This window comes from Strix aluco, chromosome 6, assembly GCF_031877795.1.
Source record: "Strix aluco isolate bStrAlu1 chromosome 6, bStrAlu1.hap1, whole genome shotgun sequence".
In the NCBI taxonomy this organism is placed as follows: Eukaryota; Metazoa; Chordata; class Aves; order Strigiformes; family Strigidae; genus Strix; species Strix aluco.
This window is the reverse complement of record NC_133936.1, coordinates 41,636,069-41,655,751: the sequence shown is the minus strand read 5'-3', so window position 1 is coordinate 41,655,751 and position 19,683 is coordinate 41,636,069. Positions and strand designations below refer to the sequence as shown.

The 19,683-nt window shown below is 45.5% G+C and overlaps 1 protein-coding gene across 3 annotated transcripts in view; it reads right to left on the bottom strand.

Annotated features, from left to right (window-relative positions):
- DRC11 (dynein regulatory complex subunit 11) overlaps positions 1 to 10,002 on the bottom strand; it is a 111,755-nt gene extending 101,753 nt beyond the window's left edge. For all 3 annotated transcript variants that reach the window (XM_074829803.1, XM_074829805.1, XM_074829804.1), the window contains exon 1: positions 9,874 to 10,002. In XM_074829803.1, coding sequence (XP_074685904.1) covers positions 9,874 to 9,884 — 11 coding nt within the window. In that variant the 5' untranslated portion in view covers positions 9,885 to 10,002. The remainder of the gene's footprint in view (positions 1 to 9,873) is intronic.
- Positions 10,003 to 19,683: the final 9,681 nt, after the last annotated feature.

Here is a 19,683-nt window from a genome sequence, read left to right as displayed (position 1 = left end):
CTCTGGGCAATGAGACTTTTATTCAGAGAACAGCTCAAACAGCAGGTTTGTCACTGAAAGATGCTAACATCTGTGGTAGTGAAAGACTCTTCTGTGTTCTACTTTGCAACCTCTCTTTGCCAGGTGAAGACTCTCTCTTGGGAGTAACAGGCGTCAAAAAATCTTATGTCTTTGAAAATCTTCTCTACCAGCAGAGCTAAGAAATCTCTTCTGCACTGGCTTGTCAGTTATGCTGGGAGAAAAACTTGATTCACATTGCCAGGTTCGCAGGAGGAGGGGAAAACCGTGGGCTAAGGTAACAGGGAAAGTGGCCTTTTGGGTTTTTTTTTTTTTTTTAGACCAAGAAATAAAGGCCAATGGCCTCAATAGTGCACTCTAGACCCATCCATGTGCTTAACCAAGCTAATGCTTGCTGTTCCTAGATACTCTCAGAGAACGATGAAGACAGCAAAAGGCTCTGCTTCCATTAGGTGAGCTTTCAGAACAGACCTCTTGCTGGTCTGAGCAGCACTGAGGGGAGTGCTTGTGTATTAATTTTGACAAGAAAGCTGGGCAGCTGTTAACATTACTCGTGCTTGACAATAATTGCCTACGTTGGAGCTCTGTCAGCTGATTTTATCACTTCCAATCTCAGAGCACAGAACGACCCCAGGCTTGTGCTGCAAGAGGGACCAGTGAGATAGACAGGGCAGACTCCAGCCCCCAAGTGCCCTGAGCACGGGGTGTGTGCTGCACGTCCAGGATGCCGATAGGGCTGCTACAACTCCCTGCAGCAGTCAGCAAAACCACCAACAATCCAAGCCCTGCTATTGAATTTGCACCATTAACTTTTTAAAGTGTATATTATACTTTTCAGCTGACCTGGGCTTCTGCAGGATGCAGCTGGTCTTGCTTTTCCTAATGCCTCTGCAGCCCACCCAGGTCTTTCCCCTTCCTTTTTTCCTACTTCATTTACATCCCATTGCACCACCCGAATCACTCAATTGCAGCAATTAACCCAGGTGCAGGAGATAAACAAAATAAAACCAGCAGAGTAGAGAAGATTGGTATAAACAAGGCCAGCATTAGCTTTGACCTAACAGCTCTGCTGGTTGATCAATGGGAGTTTTGTACGCTTCCTCTGAAGTCAGGACACGGAAGAACGTATACTGGTGTGAGGTTCATGGGGTTTTCCAGCACAGAAGGAAACAACACAGTATTGTACTCACTTAGCTGTGCCTACTCACAGACCATTTGATAGTGGGGAGGTTATAAATCTTTGAGGAAGCCTAGCCCTGTAGGTTGTCCCCACCACCATACTGCTGATTTATGAACAGTGGGTATCCTCAGGCTAGAGCATTCTGAATGCAGGTTATTGCATGGAGACAACAGATCGTACCACAACAAGAACTGACTCCACAATTGTCCTCTCCAATTTACAATAATCTCCCTTTCTGCCTCCTCTGACTGAGGAATGTCAAGTGGTTCCTCCTGCTGAGCCAGCTAATACCCAGTTTCTTTTTATATTTTGAATGACTTTTTGAGGGAGGAGGGGGACGGAGTGCTCTAGCCCTTCAGAGTATATTAACATAAGGCAACACTGATGGAACATAATTGCTTCCATAAAGCATTAGTTTATCAGATAAGTGTTAAGATGATTGCAAGCACGTTGCTGTGGGTCAGATGTTAAGACTATGGATATTATGGTATGTTTGTAGCTTTTGCAGCAGTGATGCTCTGTGTAAATGAGGGCAAAAGAAGGGACAGGCCCACTGGAGAACGACATATTGAAGGAAAAGATTGATGCAGAACTGCTAAATTTTCAGCTGTGATAAGCTGATATCTCCTGTGTACCTGTGGCAGTCAGGGTGACTGACACCTTGGGGGACCTGGCCCTAGTGCTTCAGGTCGTTAGACATGTGATGAGGAACAGCAGATACTTGATAACTGGACAATGCAAGCAGAAATGTGATTCAAGTGTTTCTTTGGTTCACCCTGATTAAAAACTACAGGACACGTACACAGTCATTTGTTTCCCCTCCCCAAAACAGGATTAAAATAATTATTACAGGTTTTACTAGTGTCCAAATGGGAGCCCTTCTGGACTAGTTTGGAAGATCAGATGTGCCTGGTGTTTATAGACTTTTCTGGGGGACTTGGCAGAGCTGCTATAATCCTGAGGAGCCCTTCAACTTTGGAGACAAACGTGTTCAAGGCTAGTCAGGAGTAATGCATGTCTTCAAGGTTACATTTTAAAAGCAAAGGACAGGACTGACTCTCCCTGCCTGTTAATCAGACAGCATGCGACCCCTAAGTCCCTATTTGAATTTTTGCCTATTTATTCAGTCTCCCTTTGCATTAAGTTGTAAGCTCCCTCAAAATTGATTCCACGTGCTGAAGGGTGAGTATGACACAGAGTGAGCTGGCCTTTTATTTACTGTTACTGGTTTATCTCGTAGGCTTGCTCCCATTCTGTAATGGGTAGGTTGTGAGCTGTATCTGTGCCCAAAGATGATCTTGCATCTGAATTAGATTGGATTAGAGCATCTAACTAGCCTACTAGTGCAGGTAACCAGCAGGACTGAGCCTAATTCTCCTATTCAAGACATGAGATTATGAAATCCTGGAATAGAAGTCTGTCTCTTCATCTCTGCATCTGTGTATATACTGTAGAGCAGTATAAGTAATGCTGTAAATTGTCATAGCAACTACAAAATAAGAGTGTTATGGGGAAAACAAGCAACGCTGTAATGGGATGAGGGAAAAACACATAAAGTGACTTAACTCCAGAGTCCTCAGAGTGCTTTCTGGCAGCTTACAGCTGGGAGGAGAGGTCAAGGCTGTACCTCCTGATGTTCCTTCTCTTCACTCCCACAAAGCAGAAATGGAGTCTAAAACAAGGGCTAAGGAGACTCTTTTACCATAGCATGACTTCTAGTTTGAATATCACTTTTATTGCTCAAATTAAAGCCTGATCCGCTTATTTAGAGTGAAGCTTAGAAATATGTTTTTCTGCTCAAGTTATAAAGAGCTGTTTAAAATCCTGACAATTATGCATTGCCTCATTTTAATATTCCAGGGCCCTCTAACTCTGCATGTTTGCTTGACCCATCTCTTCTTACATTTAGAAAAATGTCTTCGGTTTGAGTACAGCTGAGGTTAGCCTGCTTACTTTTGTTGAACTGGTTTTGAGACTTAAGCATGCCCTTGGAAGGATTTGTGCTGAGCATGCAAACTGTCCCTCACACCACTCTTGAGCCAGTAGTGGAATCTGGCATCAGTGGGGTTACCTTTGTGTGTGTGGTTTTTCTGTTTTCCCCTGAACTGTCTTGGTGTTCTTATTTAGCTGCCAAAGGGAACACTATTTCTGTTATTCCAGGACACGGCACAGTTTGCACTCCAAGTCTGTCTCTGGATTTGTATATGGGCTGAACCCAGGCTGCTTTGATGCCTGCTTTTTCTGGGCTGTCCTCTGAGGACAGAAGTATCTCACACTTTCACATGCCAACCATGTAAATGCAGAGTGTAGTACTGCATGGGCCCTACTGTTTTTCCTGATGGAAGAGCATGTGTAAAGAGATGGAAGGGAAAATATTTGACTCTGACTTGGTCCAGCTCTCTTCACCTAATATGGAAACTCCCATTTGATTAAATGAGTGCTAAACCATGTGTGTTTTAAAACATTTTTGAAGCATCTATGCTGCCACTGCAAACCATCTGCACTTCTCTTTTCTCAGAAGATGAGCTTGGGCTGTGTTGGGCTATATAACAGGGAACGGAGAAAGCACTGTCAGGGCTTGTGAGAGCAAGGGGGTGCGGCGCTGGGCTGCAGCAGGGGTCTGTGTGCTGGAGCAGGGCTTCTGTGGGCACAAGGAGCCCAGTACCTATTCACCACCACCCAGATCAAGCCAGCGGTCACGGAACAGACGGAGAGGGGACTGAGACATGTGTCTAACGACAAGGAAGTGTATGCAGGGGCCAGTCCTCAGGGTCTCCTCTGGATTCTTGGGGCTTGACAGGTCAGCCATTGTGCTAAGCCCTGGGCAAACACGGGGGAGGGAAACCCTGCCCTGCAGCCTCTGTAAAATAAAGAAACAAGAGACAAAGGTTGGGAGGGGAAAGTGAGGCCCCGAGAGGAAAAGGGGCTTGCACAAATGCTGCTGCTTTTCTTCTTTTCTCTTTCTAAAGATCATCAGACTTAAAATGACTGCTGGCTTGCTCAGGTCACCAGAGTTATCTGTTTGCCCACTACAACCTGCTCAGGTACTGCATGGTGATTGCTGGGATAAATACATTATAGGCATAGCCCTTTCTTTTCTTTCTTCTTTTGTCTCGTTATAGACAAAACCTTTTTGGGAGTGGAGAGGTGCAGGCAGAAACAGAGACCAGTTAGGCCTTGTGACACAACCAAATTGACTGAAAAGTGGTCTGAATCCCTGTTTTAAAAGTCTGGAGCAGTGCAGACTCACAGTTCTGAGCTTGGTCAGACCTGCCTTGCTCCTAAAATAAGATTAGGCTCACAACTATGCCAAACTTCTTAGCTGATGGTGAATGTAACGCTACCAGATGACTTCTTCTAGCATGCTTGCTCTAGCCATGATGTTTTACAGAGTTTGAAGTGTTTGGAGGAAATAAAGGATAAACCTCAATAGGCTTTCGTTGTGACAGGGGAAGAAAACATCCAGCCTGCTGGCGTTGTTAATGTGAACAGTTCTATGCTTCTGTCATCTCCAATTTCAGTCTTTGGTACTATGACGGAAAGTGAATACGGGGTACAAGATTTCTGTGGCATAAATGCAATGGGAAACTGCAGGGAAGGTGAGGAAGCCTGCTTAACTAAGCAGAGGAGGCAACACCACACCTCAGCGGGTCTCAAGCACCTGCTCTAGCCAAACTCACAAGGCTGATTAGAAAAATGGCTCTTTTCTTACAGGAGGACACTGCGAAGTGATTAAGGTGGGGGAGACATTATTCTAGGCTGGACTTTGCTGTAGCAGGCTCCAAGGGCCATCCTTCTGTCTGTCAGGCTGCAGGTCCTGCCTGGGCTGGAAGCTGCCCTTTGCTTTGAGGTAAGGAAGAGAACAGCAGCCTCCTCTGCAAGCAGTATTCCTCCTGGCCAGGGATGCGTGAAAGGATGGGGAAGGAGAGCTTTGGTAACTTATATCCAATTACTGTGTAGCACTGCTGCAGCAGATGATGTAGTGAGCACTCTGCTGAGAGATGGATAGCTGAAATAGGCTGGAGCTGAGAAGACCCTACCTGCTCAAGATCCAAGCAGTATTTGCCCATACCACGCTTTACTGGGTGTGGCAATGAAGTTTATTTTAGCATTAACCATCCTACACGTGTAATTTTCTTGTTAATTTTTTCCTCCTTACAAAAGGAAAGAGCAATTGCCCGTCCAGCTGCCTACAGTTGCATGCATAAAGGGCAAATGCTGTGTCTGGGTGCTGCTCTACCTCTGCTAAGATCAGGAAGCTTTAAGCTCAAAGTTAGAAAGGTCTATTCAGTTCCTGGAAAACTGTAGCCTCTTTCACCATTTTCTAGCACAAGTGCTGCTGGGATATTTCCACTGACAATGCTTTTTCCCAAAGGAGACAATGTACACGTAACACACAAGGTCTTTCCCTACCTGCTCATTAAGGATGAAGGGAGGCACAGGAGGGAGTTGCAGCTTTGAGTCTTAGTTGTGATCATTTTGATTCTGTCTCTCTTTTCCTGCTTTAACATAAGCAAGATGACACTCTAATGCTCACCAGGGGTGGAAAGAGGGGCAAAGATGAATCTGTGAATGCTTGGGAGATGTATAAGAGAGAACATGCTAGGAATGCCCAGGAGGAAGCTAATAATTGTGGCGTTTGGATGGAATTTGAAGAATATGGCCTGGGGCCACATGGTGAATGAGGGGATAAAAAGAAATATTCAACAACAGGCCCAATCGCTGAATGTGAGGCTGGGGCCCCGTGGGAAGAAAATAGGATATGATCACAACGTAAGAAACTGCATCGTAATGCAGCCACATAAAGCGGGGGAGAGAAGACAGGATTAAAAATTGCACTGACATTTTCTTACATTTTGGTTTTGCTAACTTAATTTTCTTTAACTGGCTTTGGGGATGTAATATAAAATACGCAGCTCTCCTTTGGTTGTTTCTGTCAGAAGCAGAAGGGGAAGATGCTAAAGATCTTAGACCAATATTTAACCACTGAATTGATATACGTTCTATTTGTGACATGAGATTAAATTTTAAAGCTTTTTGACTGTTTAAAGCTCCTTGGTGGCAGTGGCAAATGTCTTGTAGCTGATTAAAACCTGGTACAAATGGTAGTAGTGCCAAGACTCAGCTTTGAACGTGTCTGGACTAGGACTGTTAGGGCAAGTTAAGAAATTACTGGTCAGGAGCCTACAGGTCAAGTAAACGGTAAACAAACTCATGAAAGAGGAGGAAATGCAGCAGGAAAACATAAACTCAAAACCATCTGTATATGTCCTGTTCAACGTCCAGAACAGAATGTACATCTATATGCAAATGCTGAGGTTTGAGTACTTTAGGAAGAGCGACACGTCCAGCACTTCTTAATCAACCCTACAGGAAATGCGATGGGTATGCTCTCTCGTGAGCCCTACAACTGTCCTTAGAAAATGTCAGCATGTCTGGACATGCTGACTTTTCTTTTGGCTGGCTGCTGGAGCTTACTGACCCTAAGAGAATACAGCTGAGCGCTTTCCAAGTGTCCTGTCTCTATCCTGATACAAAGCTTACTAAAGCAGTGGAATAACACGCTTCCATGAGCTTTAGATCACACCTCTGTTAAAATCACTGGGCCTTAAGGATGGTGAACATGCCTCATAAACCGACTGGAAATACTGAAATTGCAGCCACGCAAATTGTGTGCAGCGTGACTCTGTGCTCCAGAAGTTGCCAGGCTGACGGCCCTGACCTGCAGTGCACGCAAGACAACTGCCCTGCACGCACACTTGGTATGTTCAGCATGTCCAACTGGCTGCACAAGACGCGTGCAATTTCTCTCTGTGTAGCAGCTGTTCTTCCAGATGTCTAAAAAGCAGCTGTTTACCTCAAGCTCAAAAAAAAATATGGGCTGTGTAGCATTTCTATACAGTACACAGGATGTGACTGTACAGTATTGAAAAATCAGTATTATAGACTCGGCTGTGGCTTACTGATGTGCCTACCTCTTGGTAGGATGGAGTCAGTCTTACATATGACATGGCAAGATCAGCAGCCATCCCTATGCCCAGCCAAATAAGGTGGTATCCACTAAAATGTTGTTGCCTGAAGTACCAAAGTTCTTTCTCATAAACATGCATTATCAGCTCTTTACTTCACTGCCTTCAAGTAAGACAGTCTGTTGTAAGGCATTTTTGTCATGTGGCTTTTAAAATGCTTTTAATTTGGCATGATTTATGGTACACAGCCAGGATAACCTCACTACCTACAACCATCTAACAATAGCCTCCGTAACTTACTTGAGAACCAACTCCATTGTACCTTGCAAAACAAGATAGCACGCTTTTCTTTCATTCTAGGCTCCTATTCTGTAACTACTGGCACTGATTGCAACTCAGCTCTGTGCCAGGGAGGAACGCAGAAGGCTGTGAACAGTAAACATCAAGATAAAATTTTTATGGATTCGCCAGCGCGGTCAGTCCAAACCATTTAAAAAATGGAATTAAACCTTTAAGGCCATATGTATTTAGGTGAGAACTTAGTACTATTTTCCTGATTGTTTAGAAGCATTTTTGATTCACATTTTTTCTGGCTTTTTAAAAAATTATTTATTTTTTAAAAGGAATGCTGAGATTCTCAGGTGATAACATGAATCCAGCTGCTGGGGCAATAAAGAAAAGCACAAACTGTCCAGAAAACTTGGTACACTGACTGACGTGTAGGATACAGTAAACAAAACTATCCAGCCCATTGCTTAACTCAAGCTCTGTGGATGCAGTGATTGATGAACCGGTGTATATTCAGGTGTTTTTACGAAGGATTGGATTAGCCTAACTATAAATGCCATGCTGTGCACAGCTATAGAGGGATTATAGTTAAGTGAGCCAAGTAGCATCAGTGTCTAATTGGAGTCCCTTACCAGCATCACTACCTCGTTTGGAAACAGAACTGTATACATTTCTGTCATCTGGTGGGGAGATGTGTATCTTCACATGGATTTGCTGTTCAGTGCTGGCAATGCTAAAGAGCCCTGTCCCCATTAAAATTCAACCGAATCAAGCCAAACAGTTGAAGCACAAGTATTTTCCAACTATACTCAATTCCTTTTGTGTTAATCTAGTTTAACTAAGAACAGCCATGATTCAGACACTCAGTAGGAATGTCAGATTCTGAGATGACTCTCTCGTAAGAGATCAAACACTCCTTTTGTGGTTTTGGTGGGGTTTTTTTGTTTTGTTTCCTTTTTGTTTTTTCTTTTAAACAATGCAATTTAGATAACTATCCATTACTTTGTGAACTTCCCTTAATGGAGTCACCATGCCAGTGCAAGATATGGTTAGTGCTATTACAAGCCAGGCCCTGCACAGCTTAGCCAAGGACATAACCAAGCCTTCCTCGAATTTACAGCTGCTCGAGGCTGTGTTGGGTCTGCGTCCTTGGACAGAGCCCCCAGACAGTCTCTGCTGTGCCCTTGGTGGTGACTTTCTTTATTCTTCTCAGCCCACCCTTCTCTCCAGAGCCAAGGAGCAAGGACAAGGAAGCAGTGGAGCTGGCAGTGGTATCTCGCTGGGATGGCAACTGCATTGAGGCAGGAGGCTGGGTTTAGGGGAAACCCAACGTGGATGTGTCCAAGATCTAGTTCTGAGACTGGAAGGATGTTTTAGAGTCTGAGCGGGTTTACCGGGCAAAGAGTTGGAGTTCAGAAAGATGATACTAAGCAAAAGAAACGGGAGGTTTTGAGGCTGGTACCAGTGATGCCAGGGGAGGAGAAGCCCATGGGTAAAAAGCCAGCAGATGCTGTGCTCACCAACCTGCTGGGGCAGCAGTTTGGATATGGTCAGGTTTGACCAGGTCAGAGCTTAATGTGCAGGAGAGGAGCAGCAGGAGGTAGCAAATACTGCCTGAGGGTTTTTTTTTTCTCCTCCCGACTCCCCCAGTGTACTATTATTGAACTTGAGCAAGCCACATCCAGCTCAGAATTGGGAACAAGAGCTGCCCCAAACTGGGCTGTGCCCAGGGTTTTTACTGCTGGACGTGGAGGCTGCAAACAGCAAAATATTGAGGGATAATGTCATGAAAGACGCTCACAGTTAGGTTCCCAACTTTGTGGTGCAGCAGTAATAATGTTTTCTTAATACGGGGGCTTGGTATCTTCATAGTACTTCTGGAGAAATGAGTGTGGATCCTTGCAGGCGCTTTGATCCAACACCATCATCAGCGTCTGGTTATTGCAAATAAACTTTCAAAGCTTTGTATTGTGCTGAAAGCATGAGGAGTTCATTACAGAATAAAATAGCATGTGCAAATTTTGGTTCGTAAAGAGAGGAAAAAGTACTTTTTGCAAGCAGAAAAGGGCCAATTGTGTGAGTAGGAATAATATTAATATTGGCCTGAAGACTGCTGAGGTGATCCGATCACTTTGAGGGGCTGGATCCCGCCGCCCTCACAGCCCCCCCCCCCCCCCCCCCCCCCCGGGTGCCTGACCCCCGCCGCTGCCTCAGGGGAGGCCGCGGCCTGGCGGGAAGGGGCGCCCGGGCCTCGCACCAGCGGGCCGCACCGCGTTTGTACCGGCGGCCGTTCTGCTCTGGAGGTACGGGGAGGAGGTGGGGGTGCTGTATATTTTTTTTTTTATCCCTAAACGGGGTTTTCGCCCGGGTACCTGCGGCCCCTCGCCCCGCCTGGCCCCCGCGCCCCGCGCTACTCACGCCTGAGACATGGCGGGGCTGCTCCTCCGCCGCGGGGCTGGCCCGCCGGGCACGGCGCCCCGAGGCCGCTCCCGAGGCCGCCGCGGAGCCCCCCCGGCCCGGCCCGGCTGGCGGCGGCTGCTCCGCGGCTCGGGCAACCGGGCGGGCGCCCTGCGCGGGCCCCACCGTTACCGCGGAGACGGGGCGGGGGGGTGTGTGTGTGTGAGGCCGCCCCCCCCCGAGCTGCTTCAGGACCGGTCCTGGGAAGAAAGTAAATGTTTTATTTATTTGTTTTCCCAAATATTTTTTCCCAAATATTCCCTCCCCCCCTTTTTCCCCCCTTTTTCCTCCCCTTCCCCCCCCCCGTTTTCCCCCGTTTTTCCTTTTTCCCCCTTTTCCCCTTTTTTCCCCTTTTTTCCCCTTTTTCCCCCTTTTTTCCCCCTTTTTCCCCTTTTTTCCCCCCCTTCCCCCCCCTTCCCCCCCTCCCCCCTGTTTTTCCCCTTTTTTCCCCCTTTTCCCCTTTTTTCCCCTTTTTTTCTCTTTATTTCCCCTTTTTCCCCCTTTATTTCCCCTTTTTCCCCTTTTTTCCCCCCTTTTTTCCCCTTTTTTCCCCTTTTTTCCCCTTTTTTCTCCTTTTTTCCCCTTTTTCCCCCCTTTTCCCCCCTTTTCCCCCCTTTTTCCTCTTTTTCCCCTTTTTCCCCTTTTTCCCCTTTTTTCCCTTTTTTTTTTTCCTTTTTTTCCCCCTTATTTCTCTTTTCTCCCAAGGGATTGTCCCAGTTGCATTCACATTTTTATTTTTTCTTTTTTCTTTCCCCAAGTACCTATCAAGGCAAGTTTCTAGTGGTTTTCCATTCCTTTACCACTTAAAAAACAGTTTATTATTATTTTTTTCTCTTGCAATAGCTGGACACCTGCCTCAGGCATTGTATTTCCCCCATTATTTGCATCCCCAAACAGAGCACATCTGTATGCTGGGGTGGCTGGGAAGCGACTGCCAAGGCTGGGGACGTTTCTATCCCACCTATTGGTGCTTCATCATTCCTAGCAGGATTTGCTCTTTTTTTTTGCTTCCCTTAAAAAAAAAAAAAAATGGGGGAAATGGGAGCATGTTGCAATGCAGCCTGTAAAATCCCATCTGTAATTTCTGAGCCCTGATTTGGTAGGAGGCTGGCTTTGAGGGCAATACAGCTGTTTTGTCTCCTTGTAAAATGATGTCTAGCTGGTAGCGAAGCTGGAATTTTTAAAAAATAATGGCTTTAATTTATTGCCTGTGTGCAGACTGAGAAGCATCCGTTGCAGAACATTAAAAGGTTCCTTCTTTAAAAGGGGAAAAATCAAAGCTAGCAAGGCAGGATTACAGCACATCACATTTTTGGGTGGAAGAAGTGCACTCCTCCGCAGAGCAGGTGGGGAGGAGAAAAAGCAGGAAGTTTGGGACAATGAGTGTTTTGCCAGCAGTTGTATTTTTCGCCGTAAATCTCTGGGTGTCTGTGTTCCTTTGCTTTTACCCCCCACCCTTGAAGCCCCAGCTCATAATTAGGTGAGACTCTTGGCTATCGAGTTTTCAAAATAAAGTTCCTAGGTTTTGGAGGAAAAGCTTAAAAATGTGAACCTTGAAGGATCAAAATGTAATAAAAAGCATCGAATGCATATTATTTTTTTGAGCTGTACAATGGCTATGCCCATTGCATGATTTCTTTTGGTGTGTTGGATCGGCGGGGTTTTTTAGGAGTAAGTGAGCTTGAGTACCTGTTGCTTTTTCTTTGGGGAGACCGTTGGAAAATGGTGTAGAATCAGCTTGTAATTAGCTGTGTTAATGTGAAAGTGCCTGATTCTCATCCATCTGCAGGTCAGGAGGGGTCTCAAAAGCAGTAAGTAGCTTATATTTTGTTCTTATTTAGTACCTTAACCGAGTCTTCACAGCCTGAATGGGAACTTCACATTTTTATTTTCATGAATATGGACATTTGTACATTTCTTTTTTTTTTTTTTTTGCTAAACTAATTTTTTTCAGCCAAGAATTTTACCTGCAGAATCCCAGCAGTACTGTCTCCACCAGTGCGTGTGGTTTTAAGAACCAATTGGCCACAACTCCTAAGCAATGTACCTTTTCCTGTAGACCTCAAGATACTGTTACCAAATCTTCAAGAGAAAGGGAGTAATGCTGGCAATTCAATAAGTAAATTCAGGAATTGGAGTCGGAATAGAATATGACTTTAGTTCTTTTCTTTTGCAATGCACCGCTCAAAAATAGCTTCTAAAATTAATAGCTAAGCAACATATTGCACATGTTCAAGACAAAAAACTAGGAAGCTTTCTGAAGCAATTGAAATGAGAGCAGCAAGATTGCTCGATACGATGTGGGTGTTAATTATTAATCTGAATTTATTGCCCTCCGTTAGCACCTCGGTGTCACAGTGCAAAGGATGGTCTTTATTGTCTATTAAAGATGAAGTAATGCCCGTTGCTCACTCCCAACCTGGTCTTCCCCTCCCCCCCCCAAAAAGTTGGAGGAAAGCAAGCATCTTCTTTTTAAAAATGGGAAATTAAACTACAAAAAAGCGATGTGTGTAAGAGCATACAGGGAGCCTGTGCACAAGCTGAAGGGCTTTTTATTTTCATCATTTTATAGGGAACTTGGAAAAAAAAAAAATCATGTTGCTGGGAAAAGTCATGCAGTAAAATTAATTATGAAATAAGCAGAGTTGGTACTTTTTTTCATGGGAGAGGAGCCTGCTTTGTAGCTGAAATGGGAGTAGTGTGTGACTGAGAATAACTAATTGGTTTAGCCTAAGAAAACAGACATAAACAAGAGAAAGGAGGGAGTGTGAGATGTTCTGGTTTGCGGTAGGTTTCCAGTTGAATCCTTGAGCTTTCAAGTAATTTGGAGTGAGAGGATGCAGGTCTGCCTGAGCTGTTTGGACAGTGCTATCCTTAAAGGACTGCCCTGTGATATATTTTCTGCTGTGGCTACGTCTCCGCTTCAGGTTTGGCACAGCTGCTCTCCATCCCCATCTCCAGCTTTCTCCTTATCTCCCTTCTTGCCTCTTCCCCTGGAGCACCGCAGCCTGAATTGCAGCTGAGGTCCAGCAGACCGTTGACGGTCAGTCAACACCATGAAGTCTTTCCAGTCTTTCCAGTCCGGGATCACACGTCTCCAATAATCCCTACAGGCACCAAACCATCTGAGATCTCTAGATACCACCAGAGATTAAAGGGATTTGTAGTTGTTATTCCACTTGTATAGCATTGATAACAACTTCCTCATCCAGATCATGTTGCATTAAAAAATAAAACTGTGTTATTTAATCTATCCAGCAGGAATAGGTGATGGGTTTTATACAGCGTGTTCCTTTTGGCATCTGTAATTCCTTAGGCTCTTGCAAACATGAGCTTAAAAGTTCTGCTGCCTTGGAAACTAGGTGCCATCATTTTTCAAAAAAGTCTTTTATTACGAGCTTAAGAGGCGACTAGTGAGCTTACAAGGGGATAACATATAAAACTGGAGGACCTTGTTCCTCTAAATGCAGGTCCCTGGCAAAGAGCTTAGTCCACCTGTCTCTTATTGAGTAAGGGCTTAAGTAAAGCAAGGAACGTAATAGGAAAAACGTTCTGCTTTTGCAACTCGTATTTCAAAGCACTTACAAAGGTCTGGATTGTCACTCAAGGCACAGGATGGAGGGTGGAGTGGGGGTGTTTTTGCATGTTGCTGGCCCAAAGAGCGTGCAGAGGGAGAGGCTGTGGGTCAGGGCTTTCTCCATGACGTGGGACGGATGAGCTGAGGCTTTGGGCCACCACTTGGGAGTCAAGGATACTGTAGCTTGTTTGGCCGTGGGGACAGGCGTGAGGTACCTCTGCTGCACCTCCCTGGGGTGTAGGATGTTATATGCTCTACGAGGCATCTCTTGCTGACTTGAGGGGTTGTTGAAGGGGCCTGTTCACATGCTGCCAATCAGCTGGATGAAGCTGGGGTTGTGAAGAAGTTCTAGGAGGGTGGATTTTGCTGGATATCTCACACTGAAAAACCACCTTGCTCCATAGCCCTACCCTGCAGCACTGGTATGCCTCTTATCCCAGAGGGCTCGACAGAGGAGCTTTCCTGCAAGGAACAGTGGCTGTGACAGCACTTTGGCAGCTGTCCCTAAATTGGGGACCTGGTTGTAACTGAGTTGCACAGCAGAACCTGTGAGTCCAGGAAAGTGAGAAGCAGGACCTCTGATGGACAAGCCTGTGGAGATGTTGCTCAGGGCTTCCTTGCAGATGGGTGTTTGGTGTTCTTTTAGGCTTGGATTAAAGCATGTAAAGGAGCTCTGGGTGGCTCGTTGCTGCACGCTTGAGAACTGAGGTTTGCCTTGTGGCTTCAGAGCTGGCTTCCAGCTCACGCTGACACCCAGGAGGGATGGCTCTGCCAGCTGGGCTGCGCTGACCAGTTCATTTAGCCTTGCAATCAGTCGCTGAGCTATTTTGCCAGTTAATGTTAACTTCTGGACCTACAGGAGGTTTGCTGCTTACTTCAAGGCTAAGTGAAGGGGATTTGTCGGCAGTCAGGTCTATTAGACTTTGATATAGCACCAGCATGTTCATCAGGCCTGAGCGTGGTACATGGAGGAGGAGGATTGGAGCAGAATTAGAAGGTATAAAGTTCAAATCTAATTTGAAGAATTTTCCCTCTATCACTTAAATGTGGGAAATGTTCCTGTGGTTTCAGGTATAAAATGTCATACTTCATAAGGAGCGTGCGTTTTAAATCTCAGCCAGATATTAAATGCCATGCCACACTCTACTTCTCTCTTTGTTAAAAAGTAAAACCCCAAATCATCTCTCCTGAAATAATGTTGTTCGATAAAATTAAAGCTTTCAGAAGAAGCCAGTTCAAATAGCGTCAGCTCTCTATCATTAGGAAACATCAGGGAGTGTATTGATTTTATTCTGTATTGACAATTGTTCATTGGTGTTCGGCTATTTAATTATCTAGGATGCTGTATTAAAGATGCCTACCAGCATTAAATCTTGCAGTCGATACAGATTGACAATTAACATGCACCAGATGGTTTTTTTGGTGAGAAAGAAATAGAAAAAGGGATTGGACTCGGGCTTCTGGCAATTATCCAAGTAATTTGTTAGCAGAGGTTTTAGAAAACTGGTTGACTTGAATATTTGGCTTCAGCTAGCAAATTTTTAATAAATTAATGCAAACACTCTGTCAAGCTTTAGTCACTTAGGAGGGTAAAGGTTGCTTCTATATTATTCTGCAAAACAAATATTGGAAATAAGTAGCATTTCTTTTGGTTGTGTAATGAGAAGATGTATTCAATATTGCATGTGAAATGGCATTTCTGGACAGACATTTCAGTTCTTTTAAGATATGCAGATCCTCTAACCATTTGCTCACGTTATAGGCTCACCAGTTAGCAATTTAAAACATTGTCTATGCTTCTCTTAAGATTTTAATGGAAAAATGAGAAAAAGTTTGACTTAATACTGGCTGTGTATGCACGTTAATCACTGAAAGCTTCAAAAACTATCATGTTTTTGAGCAAACAAGAAGAAAACACTACAGAATATAAGATGCTAGCTTCTCCTTTTGCTTGCAGTGAAATTTTAGGTGACCTGAGCCCCCGTGCTTCACGCTGTGGTAAATGGGCAGGAGGTTTAGTGGGACCAGCCTGCCAGGGAGCCCTGGGTTGGTGAGAACTCAGAGCAGCAAAATGCCACTTGCTTTCCACGGTGGGAGGGGGGACAAAGATGCTGGTCTCTGATGTGGTCAGTGTGCTGTTTAATGGTCTTTCTGTTCATGGAAATAAACAGCTGTGAGGTGTTATCATGAATTTATGGGGCAGCAGTCTTAGCTTCAGCCATCCTACTCAATGTATAAGACACAGAGGCTGTTGGAAAGTCCTTTGTACTCCAGCTGGCGAGCTGGTGTTTCTGAGGGTGACCAGGATAGAGAGGACCATGAGTTAAGGGGCAGCGGAGGTAGCTCAACCCTTCAGGGGTCAAGTCTGCATCAGGAGGATCCCCTTCCAGACCCACTGTCTGACTGAAGGGAAGCATTTGAGCTCTGGCACTTGATGTCTTTAAAGCCAGCAACTGAGAGTGACTTGGGTCTAAAGGAGAAGGGGATGTTAGCCATCTGCTTTAGCAGTTCATTGCCCAGAAGAGAAGTTCATCTGTTATTCGTGCACGTAGGCTGTTGTTTCATTGTGTTTTGTTTTGTTTTCCCTCGCGCTCTCCAGTAAAGCACCTGTTGAGTTAATCCTCTTTGATTCAACTCGAAAGCAAGGAAGTCAAACTCCTTGGGAGGCTGAGCAGCTCAGCTCTCATTTCCCCAGGTTTCTGTGCAGGGGCTCTAGCTGGTGTGTTCTGAAGGCTTCCAGAAGTGAAACTATCAAAGCAGGGAAGGGAGAATATGAGAGGAGGGAATACTTGATTTTGCTGGACGTAAGGATGACCTGACTTGTGAAACTGTAGCCTGGAAGGGGGAGATACCTTGGAGCTTTCCCAGCTTGTTCTTGAGGATGGCGAGAGATGTTCTAGAGGTTCAATTTTGGTGCATCTTCAATGAAAATCAATTTGATTAAAAAAAAAAAAAAGCCTCTTACTAAATTGGATGCATACTGCTTCATTTATGCTGAAAAGTTAAAAGAATTGAGATCATGATGTCAGTAGACGATAATCCCAACATACAGTGATTTTGTAGGGAGCCATAAGCCATGAGCAGCTGAAATTTGTTGGCAGCCTTCGGTTCTGCAAATATGCTTGATGCATTGTGCATTCACATTTCTGACCCCAAAAGCTGGGCAGCCAGTGCCGCCTATGGAGGAATAGAGGTTCCTCCAGTTGGGTGTCTGGGGAGAGGATCCTTTATGTCTCCTCTGAGCTCTGGAAGAGCGTCTTTTACTCTGCTGGCCATCAAGATCCAACCTTAAGGCTGAGATAGATGAGGAGTTTCCACAATCCCTCCCCTATAATTGCTCGTCTCTTTGTCTTTAGGCTTTAGGGACATTATATGCTGTGCGTTGGGACTCACTTTCCATCTGGAGCGTCCCAGAATGGGTTAGGTTCTGCTGATGGGGTTTACATGAATGAAGCAAAACCAACAACTTATGCCTAGCTAATTCATTAGTTACAGCAAGAGCTCAAGGGTTAATAATGTCCCACCTAGAGCTGAAGGAACAATACAAGCCAAGCGCCTGGCTGTCCATGCCTTCCACGTTGCACGTGCGTCACTTCTGCATGGAAATGAGTGTGAAACAGCTTCTTATTTTTTTCCCCTCCTCCCAGTTCAACTTCTTGTGCTATAAATAAACAGTGCAGTGTGAGAGAAAAATGAATAACAAGGGGCTGTAGTTTTTTAGGTGCCTGTGGCAGGATGTTTTGTTGATTATCCTGTTTCTTGTAAACACTGTGATGGCTTTTGTAGCCCAGATGTAGAGGCAGCCTGGGTTCATTGTTCGAACACCTGCTGTCCTTTCAAATGGACCCAACGCAGCCCATTGATAAAATTCAGGCTCAGAAACCTGCAGCACCAGGCTGAGCTCCTGTAGATAGCTAAAAAAAAAAAAAAACCTTGAGGATCTGACATCCGCCCTGTTGAGTTTTTTTTCCGTTATATTTGATAGCGAGGGGAAGGGAAGCTCAAGATTATTTTTTTACCCTGCTCTTGTTCTCACAATAGCAATAAAAACAATACGCTCTGGCTTTGAGGTGGTAAACGGTGAGAAATAACAACAATAGTTCACTGTGCAAGGATGCAGCCAAATTTATGAATGAAACTGGTGGCTGCAATTTAGTTTCCAGGCCTGTCTCTGCTTTTGGTATGATGAGATGAAATAAAAAGGCTAGAGAAAAAGCAGCTTCTAACTATTGCAGGGTTGTAGCTGAGAGTGAGCACAGGGAAAGATTTTGTCTTGAGTTGGAGAAGGGTAGCACGGGGTTTTTCGGCTTCCTGCATCAAGATCAAAGCATGAAACAGGTGAATTTGCTCTGTTAAACAGTGGCTTTGCAGCATTTTCTTTATCTGACATTAGCATACGGTGGGGTAATGCTGGTGTGATGCCTTTGAGACTGCAGTTACAGCTCTTCCCAGGTTGGCCATGTAGGGTAAATGAAGTCAGTTAGACCCTCACTGGGACAGGACTGCTTTACAAGGTACATGGTAATGCCACCAGCCCTTGGAAGAAAGGGGTAAAAGTTAGACCAAAGGCACTAAGTACACGTGTCTCTGCAGGTACAGGTCAGTTATGCACCTTCTGTGCACCCATTTCTTTGGCTGGGACTTGAGGGCTAAAACCTGCTTTTTGGAGAGGTCTCTCTGGGGAGAGGAGACACTCCCAGGCTCTGAAGTGAGAGGTCAGAGAGTCGAGGTGGTCAGTCAGGGCAGCATGTGGTTTAGCAGCCTCTTCTCAGGTGGGACACTTGTTTTCCGTGGTGCTGTTCAGAGCAGGAGAGGTTTTTCTTGTGTTGAGGTCTCTTGCATACTTCCCTCTTCCTCATGCGTCCCCCACCTGTGCCTTTGGCTGCATGAGCAGAGGAGACGTGCTGAGATTTATTTACTGCTGCTTTGAGCAGGGGATTGGACCAGATGGCCTCCAAAGGTCCCTTCCAACCTAAATTACTGTATATTTATCTTGCTGAGAGTCAGATGCCAACAGCGAGTCCTTTGCAAAGGCACTTAATGGATCAAAGGCTTTCTCCCCCCACCTCTGAAAATGAGATCTGGGACTGTAAAGGAAGCAGTCCAGTTCCAATATAATAATTTTGTCTGAGACAGGTGAAATCAGGTGGCCAGACCTGTGTGTGCCGTGGCTTCATCCTGCCTGAACAGATGTGGCCAGCCCTGGATGATGTGTGGAGTGGAGGGCAGGGTTTGGAGGACGCCTTGCTTGGAGCATCCCACGTGTCCTCCTGCACTCCCTGGGTTGGTAGGGGTGTCCTAGGAGAGAGGAGGCCTGTGGGATGAAGTCGTGGAGGAACCCATGGGCTGTTGGGGAGGGGGCTTGTCCTCCTGCTCTCACTCCTTGGCCCCCCCAGCCTGCGAGTGGGGTCCCAGGGAGGGAAGCACCTAAAGATAAATATTTGTGCAAACCGCCCTTTGCATCTGCCTTTAATTAAGGCACGCGCCAACCAAATGCAGAGCAGCGTGTTGGCGTGTGTCGACGTCTGCGTGCGAGAGGAGCACACGCTGTCCCTGGACCACAGAGCAAGCAGCACGTAGCGCGTGTGTCGTCGCGTGGCTGCGGGAGGGTGCCACCCCGTAGGCAATGGCGGGCGGGAGAACTGGCACGAGCCGACCTTCGCTGGAGCATGGGGTGCACGGAGACCCTCCCGGGCTGGAGGTGGGACACGATAACCTCTCCAACAGCCAGCACCCAGGAGGAATTTGGCTGTTAAATCCAATTATATTTGCAGACTGAGGTCTTCTGTACTCGTTTCAGGAGGTGGCTCTGTCAGCGTGAAGTCCTGTGTGTGCAGCCTTTCCTTTTTACCTGGAGTTTTGGTTGGTTTGAACTTTCTTTTTAATGGCTGTGTTTAAGAGCAAGATAGCAAGGAGCTGGAACAGGCTTAACGTCCTCAGCTTTCTTATGAGTACGCTTTCTGAGAAAAATGCCTATTTGCTGATATCATCTCATATGGCATGATGTCAGAGCTTTGCTACATTTACTAAAAAAGCTGCACTAACCACATGAAATGCTTACATGAATTTTTCTAGCTTGCATAGGGAGGTGTCCTTGATGACCTTTCACGGTAATTACAGCAGTTAGGAGATGTTTGCCCCAGGCAAACCTCTCTGTAGGTCTTCAGCATTGTGCACTTAGTTGTTTTGGATTT